The following is a 13,969-nucleotide window of genomic DNA, read 5'->3' as shown; positions in this document are numbered from 1 at the left end:
GGATCTTTCTAAAATCATGTTTTAAATACTTTCTTATCTTGCCTGGGAGGAATTACATCTGTGATCTGAGTAGGTATTCTCACCATTGCTGTATCTATTGCAATATCTTAGAGGAGACACTGATGCTAGATGGACAATCATTGCAATAGGAGATCGAAATGGCTGACCATTGTCTGCTTGACTGATCGTAGCTGTAAGAAAGCATCTCTGAGGCAGAGTATCCTGTGTGTGAAGCATTCAAGCTATCGTTGGTTGTGCTGGGCAATTCCCCCATTTAAAAGCTATTACGTTAACCGTGTTACATTCATGCTATTCTCAGTAACACTGTTTGTCAAGCAAGGCCTCAGATGCTTCCATAATAGTGTTTGCTCTGTTTATGTGATGTTAAGCACCACTAGCTGCAGTCCATGGGTAGCTGCTCCAAAGTAACAGCTTGCTGCCACCAAAAGGCCGAATTCTCATTCTTTCCTTCCCTCATCCTCACCCTCAGCCTTTCAGCAGCCCCCTCCTTTGCAGCAGCTTTGATGCTTGTGTGAACCTTCATTGAGCTGACCTCCCTTGCTAAGGCAGCAAAAAACTCCTGCTTCCTGCCCTCACACACACACACTGTGGTGGTGTTGCTTTGGGCTGTGTTTCTGCAGTCAGAGTTGGTATTTTTGTCAGACCTCTCTTACTGAGCAACTTTCCTAAGCATCACTGTCCCTAACAGCTTGCTCCAGAGTGCTAGTAATAATGCTTCAGTGTTTTTATGAAACATCGGAGACCTAGGTCTCCATGCAAGCCAGTTGCATCCCTGGAGGTTTCTCTGTGTTTGCGTATAAAATTACTGGAGCAGTTTCTATTACGGCACTCAAGTGGGGTTAAATTGATAATAAGTGCAGCTTAGACTGAAGGAATCAGTGAAAACACCACTATCCCTCCTTTGCAAAATGCTGTTTGCCAAAATGAGAGCTCTTTTCATATTTCCCTGAAAGAAGTCTGTGAGGTTGAAAGGTTTTATCACAAATATTTTGCTGCACAGAGCAGCTCTGCACGGGTTGATTCATTAATTTGCATAGGGAGGACCCAGCTTCAGATCAGTAGAAATGTATATTCAGCTGTTCTTGAAATCCGTGTGTCTCCTTCCTGAACAACACCCTGCTCAGATCCTGCCAGCTGCTCGTGACTGCCAGGTGATGGAAGACCTGGCTGCCATGTGCTCTGCATGCCCACCCGGCCGCTCCTGACCAGCGACCTCCCCACTCCTGCCTACCTACCGTAACGTTCTGTCATTCAACTTGCAATCTGTGGCAAGGCACGTGTGTAAAATATATTTTCAAGGGAAAGCAATCCATCTTTTTTAACCTCTCATTGTAAATCTAGCTTCGCAGGTACCCATGATAACACCGAGGCCGACCAGGAGGAAAACTTCTGGTCTCAGGCTCTGGAGGATTTAGAGACCTGTGGCCAGTCAGGAATTCTGAGGGAACTAGAGGTAGAACAATCTTAACCTTTCTTTCCAATTATAGAGAAATATAATGGTTTTGGTTTGGTTTACATTCATTTTATTTTCTCCTTTTTTTCTTTTAATTTGCACTAATCGCACCAATTCATTTAAAAGCTTTAACCCCTCTCCACAGGACAAGGCCGACAGGCGTCTGTGTTTGAGAAACATGACTCTCTTGGTACCTACCCTTTACGTTTATCTTTTTGCTTGTGCAGCTGCCTCCCCCACCCCTAACCAGAGCTATTTTCTTTTATTCAACGCAACTGAAATTCTATAAACGTGTTCACCCCAGAGCTTTTGACTTGTAGCTTCTGCTGTGCGTCCCATTGATGCCGTTTGCACAGGCAGCAAATGGTGCAGAACTTCCTAAGTGGGCATAGCCTCCCTGCGGCAGCGCATCCCATTCTCTTGCAGCCGCTTGATGCAGCTTTTCTTAGCATGCCGTAGGTTGTCTTTTAAATTGAAACTTAATTTGATTAAGATGAACATAAAAGAGAATAACCTTACTGAGATATTTAATACAACCTTACCACTCTGGAAAAAAAAAAAAAAAAAAAAGCCAACCTTGCTAACGTGAGAAATGTTTGTTATACAGCAATTTCCCCACTATGCAATATATTTTATCCTGAAATTAATTGCAAATCTAACCATGATTCGTGGCAGGTTGTGTGCGGGGGTGAAGCAAGGGGGCAGAGGCAGAGTAACTTTGAGTCTTTATTTTTCTAAACACCTTTCCTCTAAGTTGTCTAATTGGAATGATTAAGATTATGCTGGCACTGAAAGCTGAGGAGTGAAAGGTCCTAAAATATTTTCTTTTATGTTCTTTTAAATTCCTGGAGCTGCAAAACTGGCAGAATCTCATTTTCATTTTGATGTCATTGAAGTCCTTTAGCAGCCAGGAGGAATGTGAATGGCATAACTGAGTGAAAGTTTTTCAGTCTAGATTAATTTACTCCTTCAGATTTACGGCTTCTGTATTGCATGTATGGATAGCAAAATGTGATTCTCGTGTATTTGTTATTGCAAATCAGAGAAAAGTAGGAGAAAATGTTATATGGGTTTAATTCCATAGTTAGATATGGTTTGGTACTGCAGGCTTCTCATGCAGTTTTCAATATTCAGAGCACAATAAAAGGAAATGGAAGAAAGTAATTCAGAAATGGAAATAGATCATTCAGAATTCAGTTACTTCAGCATGTTGAGTTTTCCTCAGCCTTTTACAAAAACAGCCCCCTCCATTTTACAGAAGTGAAATTCAGAGCCATAGATGCTGTAACATTTATAGCATTGCTTTCTTGCACAGTCCACAGATGTGAAAAGAAAGCAAGACTCATTCAGCATGACAGGGAGCTGAGAATGGCAATGCCTCTATTTTATGAAGTACCATCTCATAGTCAAGGACTCCTTCTCATTTTTCATTCCAAGGTCTTCAGCCAAACAGCAAAAAACGTGTTGTTTGCCAAGTCCTCTAGCTGCTTTGCTCCATCAGAGAGTAATATCAGCCATTAGTGAGCACAAGAGAGACTATTAAAGTACAGTAGATTATCTCATAGTGAAAGCAGTGCTGGAGCTGGAAGAAAGACGAGTGACAAGCATGGTCACTAGAGCCAGGAGCAAACTTTTATTTGCCTTTTTCTTCCCCCCGTTTTCCCTTTTTTCTCATTTTCAAGCAGGCTGTCTGCATCTTGTCCCAGTCAGAATTCAGCTTGTGGCCTGAACTTGTAGTTTCCCTTTTTGTATGTCCATCAGTACCAGGGAGAATAAACAGGAAATTCAGTGTATCCTACCCCAGCAGCAGGCTGCACCGCTGTATGGTGACTGTGCCAAAGCACATTTACCTCCCATTCCCTGAAGAAGGAATTCATTCATAACGGGTACTTTTGGTGTTGGTCCATTCTACCCAGTGGATGAGGTAACTTCTGTTGTCTTCTTTCAACACCCCATCCCTGGAGGCTCTCAAGGCCGGGTAGGATGGGGCCCTGGGCAGCATGATCTAGTGGGTGGCAGCACTGCCCATGGCAGGGGGTTAGAATTGGCTGAGCTTTAAGGTCCCTCCCAACCCAAGCTATTCTGTGATTCTAAGATGTCACGCTTTCTGCTTTCTTTCATCTAACATAAAGGCTACCTTTTACTGAGACTAAAACCAGCAGAGAGACAGGGGCTGGTATCTCTGAAATGCTAGTGCTAGCTAAGGTAGTTGCTCTCACAATATGCATGTTATGCATAATTTCTTTCAAGCAGTGAGCGTACCTGCGCTGAGTTTCCCCCAGGCTGGGATGGTATCCAGGTACTGGCTCTGCCAGAGCTGGCTCTGGAGCTGCCTTCACATTCTGCTGACTTTACTATTTTTTTAATAAACCTCACACTCACAGTCTGTCTTGTAAATACCTTCCTATAGATCCAATTCCAACAAATGTAATTAGGCTGCACCTTAAATGTCATTTTGTTTACGTGGAAAATATTTTTAAAGTGAACAGTTATACTATACACTCTTCAGTCCAGTCTGCCAGGGGACTAGCTTACCAGCACAGCCATTCCAGTGCTCAGTATTTTAGTTGAAAATGCCATCTGAAAATGTATGCCTATGGGGTTCTGTTATTCTTGTTGTGTTTTGTTGTGGTCCTTTATTTTATAGTGACTTGCAAGCAGATTGAACATCTGTCCTCTTGCCTTTTGCTGTGCCCTGAGTGATTGTGTTTTAACAAAGAATAGATAAGTTTTTCCTACTGCTGTGAATTAACCACTTACTTAAACCACATTCTGTGTTAAAAATTAACCTGTTCATTAATGCTCTAGGCCACAATTATGTCAGGAAGTACACTGAGTTTGAATCATGAAAACCCACAGCCTCGTAGCCAGCTGGGAAGACAAGCCAGCTTCCAGGAAAGAAGCACTGTAAGGCCACATTACAGTCAAGCTTCTCGTAGCAACACATTGCCATCAGATGTGGGGAGAAAGTCCATGGTTATGAGAAAAATTAAGCAAGAAATGAAAGAAATCATGTCACCAACTCCTGTGGAGTTACACAAGGTCTGTAATTTTTCTTCTGACAGTTTTGAAATAATATATTCAGCGTAGGGAATCTAATTATATGGCAATACAGTAAGCACTTTTTATAATGACTCCACAGATGTAATTATGGGGCTGTGCATATTAGTTCTTACAAAGACATTAATGATATATCCTTATGGGGAAAGCAAACAAATAAGATGCATCCTTGTCTACTATTTTCTTTTACAACAAATCCTCAGAAGGGACTGCTCTTTCACAAGGAGGAACCACTGGTAATTTGAATTGACAATACCAATAACTCATCTCTGCAAAATGTGTTCATTAAGAAACCAAAGTTTAATTTCTAAAAAATACATTTCTTTAGAAAATTGCTCAGGAGGGATTGGGGCTCCCATTGGTCCTTCTTCAAATTAACACTAATTTTGAATCAAATATATGATACTCAATGTACACAATACAGAATCCTTCAAATTAACTGTTGCTTCACTTCTCTTTATAATTGCTTTGTTCTAAAAAGCATAAAAACTTTACAGTCTATGCAACTTTTCACTGCTCAAGACTTGTTGAAAGCACATGGTAATACTGAGGTGGCTTTACACCCCTAGGGAGTCATGGATAAAGCGTCTTTAGATCTGCATAGCAAATACCGTGCTGGTTGGAGTCTCAGATCCAGTAAGGCCATAACAGCAACCAGTTTCCAAAACTCTGGGGAAAGTTACAATGCTGTTCTCCTTGATGGGAGCGAGCATGCCATCTCCTACACCATCTTCCTCCTAAAGGTCTGAGATTTTCCCAGAAAGGGGACAGAAGCATGGAGAAATTTCTGTAAGAGGTCACATGTTGTCACTTTCAGGCGAGTTGTTTTGCTTTCTATTCACTGTGGGTCTGACTGAGCTCAGTTCATAATTCATTCTGTGTAGTGAGGTATGGTCTCATTGAGTATGTGCTAAGTGAATACTAGTAGAAGATACTGGAGAGTGGATCTTACATATGGACAGGGAATAAATTGCCTGTGTAAGCGGTCAATAGGATGTGTTGTGGTAGTTTAAAGCTACTTGCATTTCTAGCTTGATATGAAGTGATTAATGGGATCGGTTGCTGTGCTCCGTTTTCCTGGGTGGAAATTAAATGTGAGACAGAAGACAAAGCTATGCCAGTGTGTGAGCACACACTTCATGGTGTGCTCACATTCAGCAAAGATACTGTTTTCTTCTATGGATTATAAAACCATCTGTCATGAGTGATAAAACAAATGCTTTGCTGGAGAGGAGGAGTCAGATTTCTACTAATGAATCTGTAGTGTTTTACAGCTGCTAGCTCTTAAGTACTGGGCAGTAAAAAATGCCAACTTTTAAGAAAAATATCTCTCAGTGAGTGGATCTTGCAGCCCAATTCACCGAAATGTGCTTATACTCTTATGTTGACACATGCAGGTTAACCCAAGCATCATGGGCTGTTTTTGTATTCATGCCAATCTTCGTAAGTTCTTATTGGTTCTTGTGTAGCAACATGCCTATTACTTTCTCTCCCCTCCTTAATGTTTATGTCAGACATCTAGTTTTACACGAATGTCCTGTTCAGTTTCTATTTCTTAGGAAAACTTGTCCAATTGGAGTTTTCCAAAACACCTGCAGTGACATAGGAGTGACTGAATTCACTGCCAAACGAATTCCTTAAGAATATTTTGTAGCAGGACTTGCTGGCAAATGTGCTCTGCCCTCTGCAGGCCAATGTCCCACTATGTCGGGTAAGAGAAAATAAGGCTGGATAAAAGTCCTGGGGATATAAACGCTAATGAGTAACTGCAGGGGAGCAGCAGTGTAAGCAGATGACATTACCAGCATGTCCTTCTCAGATGCATCCCTGTCAGAAGGGTAACACAGCCCTGAGAAGTATTTTGCTTAATGCTGCAAACTTTGCAGCAAGTTAACCTGAACTCACCGCTGTTTCTTGCTTTACTGCATTGCGTTCACCAAAAAATACTTATTTTAATTGTTTTTGTCCCGAGAAAGCTAGGGTTGAGATAAGTGTCACACAGATCTGTTACAATATTTGTTCTAGATCATTTAATCAGTAATATTTAACTTAGCTGGATACCGCATTGCTGTATGGGTACCCAAGTTTAATTAATGCCTTTAATTGATTTTATCTACTTAGGTAAGCGTATAGATTAATTTTTTTCTTAAAATCATAGCAGACAAGTTTTAAAAGTTTCCCAGAGCAAGCGTTCCTCTGAGAACAAAAATATGCACTAGACATAAAATAATTTTTCAGCACTATTGCTGCAAGTCGGCATTAACCTAACATTGCCGTTGGTTAAAATCTCTCAAAGCTAATCTGTGCAAGTTGTATGAATTTAAATTAAACATTTTCCCACATATCTGAGAGGGAGGAGAGACGCAGCAACAAACTCAAAACCTATAAGCCTCTGTTCAAAATTTGTAACTATTTAATTGCTTATGAAATATGCATTAAATTTCCATTTCAGCTTTCTTTTTCCCTTAGGCTTCTGATGCAAATTTAAAAGTCCAACAAATCATCTACAACCGAGATTTTGCTATTGAGATCAAAACTTCCAAACAGTTGCGATGAGAAGTACAAATAAGACAGCGTGGTCTAGGTGTTGCGTGAATTGCCTACGATCTCACACCCTTCCAACAGGCTGCATTAGTGGCAAGTGAGGATGAGAAACCTGTGTGGGAAGGCTTTGCCCTCACCCATTATTAAATAAAAATCAGGCACTGATTTTACTTGGGGATTTTCTTTCAGAAATATATGCTGGCCTAAAAGGAAGTAGCCCCAATACTGTAACCTGTAATATGCTCTCTGCAGGTGACTAGCACCTAAAAAGTGTGACTGCTGTCAAATCCGCAGCAGTGTTCAATTGCAACCTCATCCCTTGAATAAATAACTATCAGTTTCATTAATTTCCAAGTTCCTGTTAAATTAGTCAAAAGTCAGAAAAATATAGCCATGAGGGAAACAGTTTTTAAAAACTCTTTTATGATCTGTAGATCTGAAGAACCAGAGAAATGAGGTAATATTTTGATACATACCCTTCCACAATCACGTCTTGTCCGCTCTGTTGGTAAGGTCTGAAGTGCACCAGACTGCCCAGTTCAGGGTCTGAAAGATAAGGAAGGGCATTGTCCTGCAGAACATACTCTAGAGAAAAGCAATCCTTGTTTCACATAACTGCAAAGGAAGAGAGAATAAAGCACTCACCTTGTTCTTTGTGGATAGCAGCAGACTTAAGTCTCAGCAAGGGTGATTTAGTTTAGACACAGGGAAAATAGCTGAAGCACTGGCAGCAATTACTTTAATAGACTGTGAAGTCTCCTTCACTGGAGATCTCAAGAAGCAGGACAGTTCTCTCAGAAATGGGTTGGATGCAGCTTGATCCTACCTTAGGGCAAGAGTACAGCCTAGATGGCTTCAGAGAGCCCCGTTTTGTATGGTCTAGAAGTTGTTAATCTGAGGTTGAATCCTGCTTCACTTAATCCCAGTGCCTTAAGGAAAAGGAAGGGAAGAAGAAAAGGAATGAGTGGGAAGTTCCTTTTAAAAAAATGTAACATCTCTGCCAGAACAGCACAGTATTTTACATCTCACCTCCCCTCAGGCTTTGTATCATGTTTTCACGTTTACTTTTCAAGGCTTCTTTAAGAAGCAGTTAAGAGAAGCCCTCCTATCCTTTGTGATGGTGTGGAAGAAAGGTTATTTAAAAGAGGATTCGTGTCTTGGTGCAGTGCTAATTAGTTTTTAGTCTTGCCAGGAAGTACACACAACTATCAATAAATAAAATAAATCCTTCTCCTTTAGTTTTCCTGGGGAGTTTGGGATTGGTGTTTTTTTTGATTGCTGTTTTTGGTTTTCATCTTCCTGTCATGTTAGGCTTATGGCACTTTCAGGGATACCTCAGATCAAACCCATGTTAGACATGCTGTGATATGACAACCAAATGTCTGTTCTCACCCTGGTTAAAGCACTGTTAATGCACCACTGAAGCAGAGTAAATTCAAGAAAAGTGCAGAGAACTTGAAAAGAAAAACACAACCATCTGTGCCATTTGTTTATCTGACCAAATCTTTACTTCTGTTTTGAGGCAACTTTTTCCTTGCTTATCTTTCCACAATGGTGGCTAAGGCAGGGTCTCAGAAGCTTTCTGGAACAGCACCAACCATCATAGTGCCCAGCCCAGCTGTGCCCTGGCATTCCTCTGTGAAACACTGATGGAGTGCTAGGCAGCCCCTTCTGAGCTCAGTCCTGACCCTGCCTTAAGCAGGAGACTGGGCTGGAGGCCTCCAAAGTCCCCTCTAATTGGAAAGATTCTGTGATTCAAAAACAACGGAGAGGAATCCAGTGTTGTGGAGATGGCTCCAGACCTGGAGTGTTCAGAGGGGCCAGAACCTGCTTCCCACTAGGGATAGCATTAGTGGCTGGCAAGAGGTTGCAGCACATGAAGCATTGCTGGTACCAAGCCATTATAAAATTAGAGAGCACTCCATGCTGTCATTTCATTAGATATGATTTGAAGCAGCATTTTGAACCCAAAGTGAAATAAACTATGTCAGCAAGAGCAAGACTTTGGCTGTGTGACCATATCAGCACACACTTTCTGGCAGTACAGCGTGTCAATCACGGGCCACAACATTGGCCTACACAGTTTGCTTGCATAGGTGTGCTTGCCCGATGTGAGAGAGAAGCAAAGCAAGAAAATTTTTTTAAAAAAAGCCTTAAGAAATAAAAACCTACACATGGCACATGCCTACAAAGAAGTCTCTGAATCCTTTTCTATCAAATAACTGAACTCGCAGAACTATTTGCAAAGTACTAATTCTCTGAACATCTAGAAAACCTCATTCTCCTAACAATCTTAGCCTCTATGTCCTACTTTTGAATGGCTGTCTCTTGCCTGTGTAACTAACATATCTATGCTGGCATCACACAATTGCTTGTCTTCAGAATACCCTTCTTGCAGTGTCTTCCTGTAGGAGCTGTGTTTGCGTGTTCTTAAAAGGTTGCATTGTAACTCTTATACTGAGCACTGCTGGGACTGGACCCTACAGGGCTGACCATTGCCTGGTGAAAAAGAAGGCTGATAGGGCTCAAGGTGCCAGTGGCATTTCGGAAGACATGATACAGGATTAATTTAGGCCAAGTCTTTGTTACTGCGTGTTGGCCTTCACCATTGAGATGCCAAGTCTTGTTAACACCCTTGCAGCTGAGTTGAGATTCTTGGTGGCAGTTAATTTATCTATTCCCCTTCATGCTGAGGTCATTAACATGAGGTAAAAATGGGGCCAACTCTCATATAGTACTAGAAGTACCAAATAATAGGAGGTAAGTAAGTGATCACTCTAATGTGAAATGAACCTAGGAGGGAGATCTGCCTAGTGCTTGTAGAAATGCGGACAAACTTTTTTTCCCCACTGTATCATTATGTCAAATTACCTCCACAGGTAACTTTGTACAAGGACTCTGATGGAGAAGACTTTGGGTTCAGTGTCTCAGATGGTTTACTGGAAAAAGGAGTGTACGTTAAAAACATTCGGCCAGCTGGCCCTGGTGATCTGGGTGGTTTAAAACCATATGACAGACTTCTACAGGTAACTTTTTTGTCACCACTCAGGTTTAGTGTGAATGGCCATGACATTAAGAGTCCATTTTATAAAAAGTATTGTAACCAGACTGCATGATGTTTGGGTATCATCTATGTACGCAGATGTGTGTGCACAAAACTGCATAAAATTGTGTTAGCACTCAGTTGGAACAGCTTTATTATCTACGAGGGCTGCTCTGAAAGTAATGCCTCCTACTTTATTGTGTTGGCCCACAACATCAGAGGCAGATGTTGGTGGTACGGCAGTAGAGGCTGAACCTTCCTGCCAGTATTGCTACATGTTGTTGCTGTGCAACAGATGGCAGCAAAGGGGCAGTCTGACACAATTGTGTCTGACATGAAGTGCATATAGTGCAAAGATGTGAAATTGAATTCCTCCATACGGAAAAAATGGCACCCATTGACATTTATCAACATTTGCTGAATGTTTCTAGAGAGCAAACAGTGGATGTGAGCAGAGATAGGCAGTGAGTGGTGCATGTCAGCAGTGGTGACAGCAACATGAAAGGCAAGCCACATTCTGGATTGCCATGCACAACTGTTGTACCATGAAATGAAGAGAGTCTTGATGAGCTTATCTGCGCAAATCAGTGGACTGCGACCAGAGAACTGTGTACAGAGCTCAGTATTGGCTTCAGTGCTTTGGAAACAATGGTGGCCATGTTGGAATATTACCAACTTTGCGCCAGGTGGGCCCCATGAATGCTCACAGAGGAACAGCAAGAGCACCATCTGCAAGTTTGTCAGGGCCTATTGAACCAATACAGAGCTGAAGATGACAGTTTCCTGGATCGCATTGTTACTGGGGACAAGATGTGGTGACACCACTCCAAGTTGGACTCAAAATGGCAGTCCATGGAGTGGCAACGTGAATTCCCCATCAAAGAAAACATTCAAGACTCAGTGAGTAAAGTGACGGGTCTTTTGGGACTGGAAAGGAGTGATCTTTCTGGATTTCCTGGAACCCAGACAAACCATCAACTCTGACCGCTACATCATGACACTGACAAAGCTGAAGGCTCCAAATTCCAGTCAGGCCAGAGAAGAAGCCAGCCTTTCTCTTGCAACGCAATAACACCAGGCCTCATGCCAGTCTGAAGACCATGGAGCACATTTCCAGTCTTGGCTGGACTGTCCTACCACACTCACCAGATTTGGCGCCTTCTGACTTCCATCTGTTTGGCCTTTCCCTAGAAGCAATGCTGTCACAGCAGCTGTGAAACAGTGGGTCACCTCCGCTGGTACAGATTTTTACAAGTGCAGCGCAGACTCTTGTTCATCGCTGGCGAAAATGCATAGTTGATGGTGGTGACTACATTGAAAAACAGTGTTCTGTAGTTGAGAATCTGCTCAATCAAATAGTGCTCTTTCTGTCTGTTGTAGTTTCCATGGAAATACATAGAGGAGGCATTACTTCCAGAGTAAACGTTCTATGTTGCTTATTTTCAGTGAGGAGCAGTATGGTTATTTTGTATAGCTGCTGAGAAAGGATGTGGGGGGCATGGGAAAAAGGGGAAAAAAAGATCCTGATTCTCTGTGCAGCAGCTCATGGTGATTTGGGCTTTTATGCCCTTTTTTTTATCTGGCCTTAGTTCTAACTTTCTCTGTAAAGTTGCATTCATAGAAACAAACTATTTATTTCAGAACTTCAAGGGAAACGTGCAAATGTTTACTGGAAAGGTAGAATTTCCAGACAAATTTGTAATTTTTCCTGTTCTTGTTACAGACTTTAAAATTGTTTCTGTGCTTAATCCAAGTTGCTGATTGCCAGAGCTGTAATAGTATAGTACACACTGAGCACCACACCTATGCAGTGCCAAGTCGGACTGGCAGGAAAAAACTAATTTTTTGGTCAACTATTAAAATGTTTTTGTATCAATACCAGAGAAAACCTGAACAGAAATTTTAGATGTGGTCTATGGCGCTTCATTCAATGAATACTGTGAAAGCTGTGAAAGTGAGAGACATGATGTGCTGTTAAGTATCATTTATGGAGCAGATATTGTAACCGCTGACAACCACTATCACCGGGGTAAATAAGCCCGCTTCAGCCTCATTCTGTTAAACCAAGAGTAGAAAACTTCTCCAGTGCCCTCAGATCAGATGCTACAGTTGAGTAGTCTCATACTGGGCTGTTCTCTACTGGGAGTATTTAAATCAACCTCCATGGTTTCATGGATGAATCTGTTTCTCTTGTGATCTCCTTTTTCTTAAAACGCTAACTGAAATCAATCTTCTAATCGCTCAGGTAAACCACGTTCGTACCAGGGACTTTGACTGCTGTCTGGTTGTGCCCCTCATCGCAGAATCTGGCAATAAGCTGGAACTGGTTATCAGCAGAAACCCCCTGGCATCTCAGAAAGGAAGCTCAGACCAACAGCCTTCAGCAAGCGGGGAGTGGAGTGATCAGAATAATGCCTTTCTTCAACAGACCGAGCATGCTAGCGTGAATACAGACACACGGGATCCCACAAATACATTATAGCAGAAAATCATTCTAGTGGGACATTTGGTAATGAAAGACAATTATGGTGCTAAATCCCTTTAGGATTTCTCTGAGGATAAGCTCAGACACAATATAGCACTAAAAAGCACAGGAGGTCAGTCTGTCCGTCTCAAGGCTTATATTAATTCATGATCGCTTTTTTAAAAGTTTAATTCTTTGTTAAGTCATTCCATTCTAAACAATCTACCATTAGCAACGGTATGTAAGGGCCTTTTTTTTTTTCCCAAAACAGGAAACTGGGGAGGTGTTTACACGTGGTATAAACTAAACAGTCCTTTCCCTTCAGCAGCAGCAGCTGTTTGAGGGGAAAAGCATGGAGTTAACTTCTAACAGCGGTGTCCAGGTTACAGGATCTTTAAAAGCATTTTATCAGGAAGCCACCATCTGCTGGCTGAGGAAGGATGGTGTGCTGCACCCTGTGCTCTTGTTCACTGCCTGGAGCTGTCATTCTGGGGACCTGCGTTCTGCTGGCAAGCAGGGCACACTCTGCAGACAAAGCACGGGTTAGATTTTTAACAAAATGTTTGTAGGAAGCTGCAGCATGCGGTGAACATTGCTCCCCAACAACTGTGATCAATTTTATTAGGTCATATGTTATTACTCCCTATGCAATGAAATTTTTAATGATAGGTCTTGCAACCTGCAAGGCTTTTTCAGTAGAGACTTTTTTTAGTGGGATTAAAAACCTCTGAAGGAGGATTACTGATGAGAGTAAAACTGAAATGAGTTCAGACAAATCAGAAAGGTTTTAAAAGAAAATTGATTTTTTAAAACAATAGCAGCGGAAGATTGATACAAAAGGTCTTTAATGATCCATAAACCTGTCGACTTCTTCTGTTCTATGTGAGCTTTTTAAGCCAAACAATTTCTTGAGGGGACCAGCGTCCCATTTAAAATGCTTTGTTTTCAGCCTTCTTTATGATAAACACCCCCCCTACGACATGTTTTTAGAATTTAAAAAACTGTAAATATATTTTACAAACATCACAGATTCTCTCCTCTCCCCTCAAGCAATAAAATACTGCCAGTTGCTTTATATGCTCACCAGCAGCTGCTTTGGTTTATTCCAGTATTCAAGTCGTTATTGGTAATTATTGTTCTTGGTGAATATAAAGATACTGGGTTTGTACATTTGTAGAGTCACCACATCCAAGCAATCACCCTACAGAGCTGTTTCTGGTCATTTTAAACTGTTATCTGTATCCCTATTGCTGTTTCCAATACATGAACGAGCTCACCTGCCCCACGCACACAGCCGTGTCTCATTTATATTTCAGCACTGCCACAAAAGGTCAGAGTAACATTCAATGCTGAATCATGTAAAAAAAAAAAAAAAAAGCCCATA

The 13,969-nt window shown here is 41.5% G+C and overlaps 1 protein-coding gene across 6 annotated transcripts in view; it reads left to right on the top strand.

The window, feature by feature from the left end:
* Positions 1-13,965, top strand: part of GRIP1 (glutamate receptor interacting protein 1) — a 303,721-nt gene extending 289,756 nt beyond the window's left edge. For 4 of the 6 annotated variants that reach the window (XM_021385102.1, XM_021385101.1, XM_021385104.1 and 1 more), the window contains 4 exons: positions 1,363-1,474; positions 4,283-4,516; positions 9,958-10,104; positions 12,367-13,965. In XM_021385102.1, coding sequence (XP_021240777.1) covers positions 1,363-1,474; positions 4,283-4,516; positions 9,958-10,104; positions 12,367-12,603 — 730 coding nt within the window. In that variant the 3' untranslated portion in view covers positions 12,604-13,965. Of the gene's footprint in view, positions 1-1,362; positions 1,475-4,282; positions 4,517-9,957; positions 10,105-12,366 lie in introns of those variants that run through there. The other 2 variants (XM_021385105.1, XM_021385106.1) reach the window with 2 other exon arrangements.

The sequence above is a fragment of the Numida meleagris genome, chromosome 1 (assembly GCF_002078875.1).
Source record: "Numida meleagris isolate 19003 breed g44 Domestic line chromosome 1, NumMel1.0, whole genome shotgun sequence".
Classification (NCBI taxonomy): Eukaryota; Metazoa; Chordata; class Aves; order Galliformes; family Numididae; genus Numida; species Numida meleagris.
The sequence above is the reverse complement of the archived record's forward strand: the minus strand, read 5'-3'. Positions and strand labels throughout refer to the sequence as shown.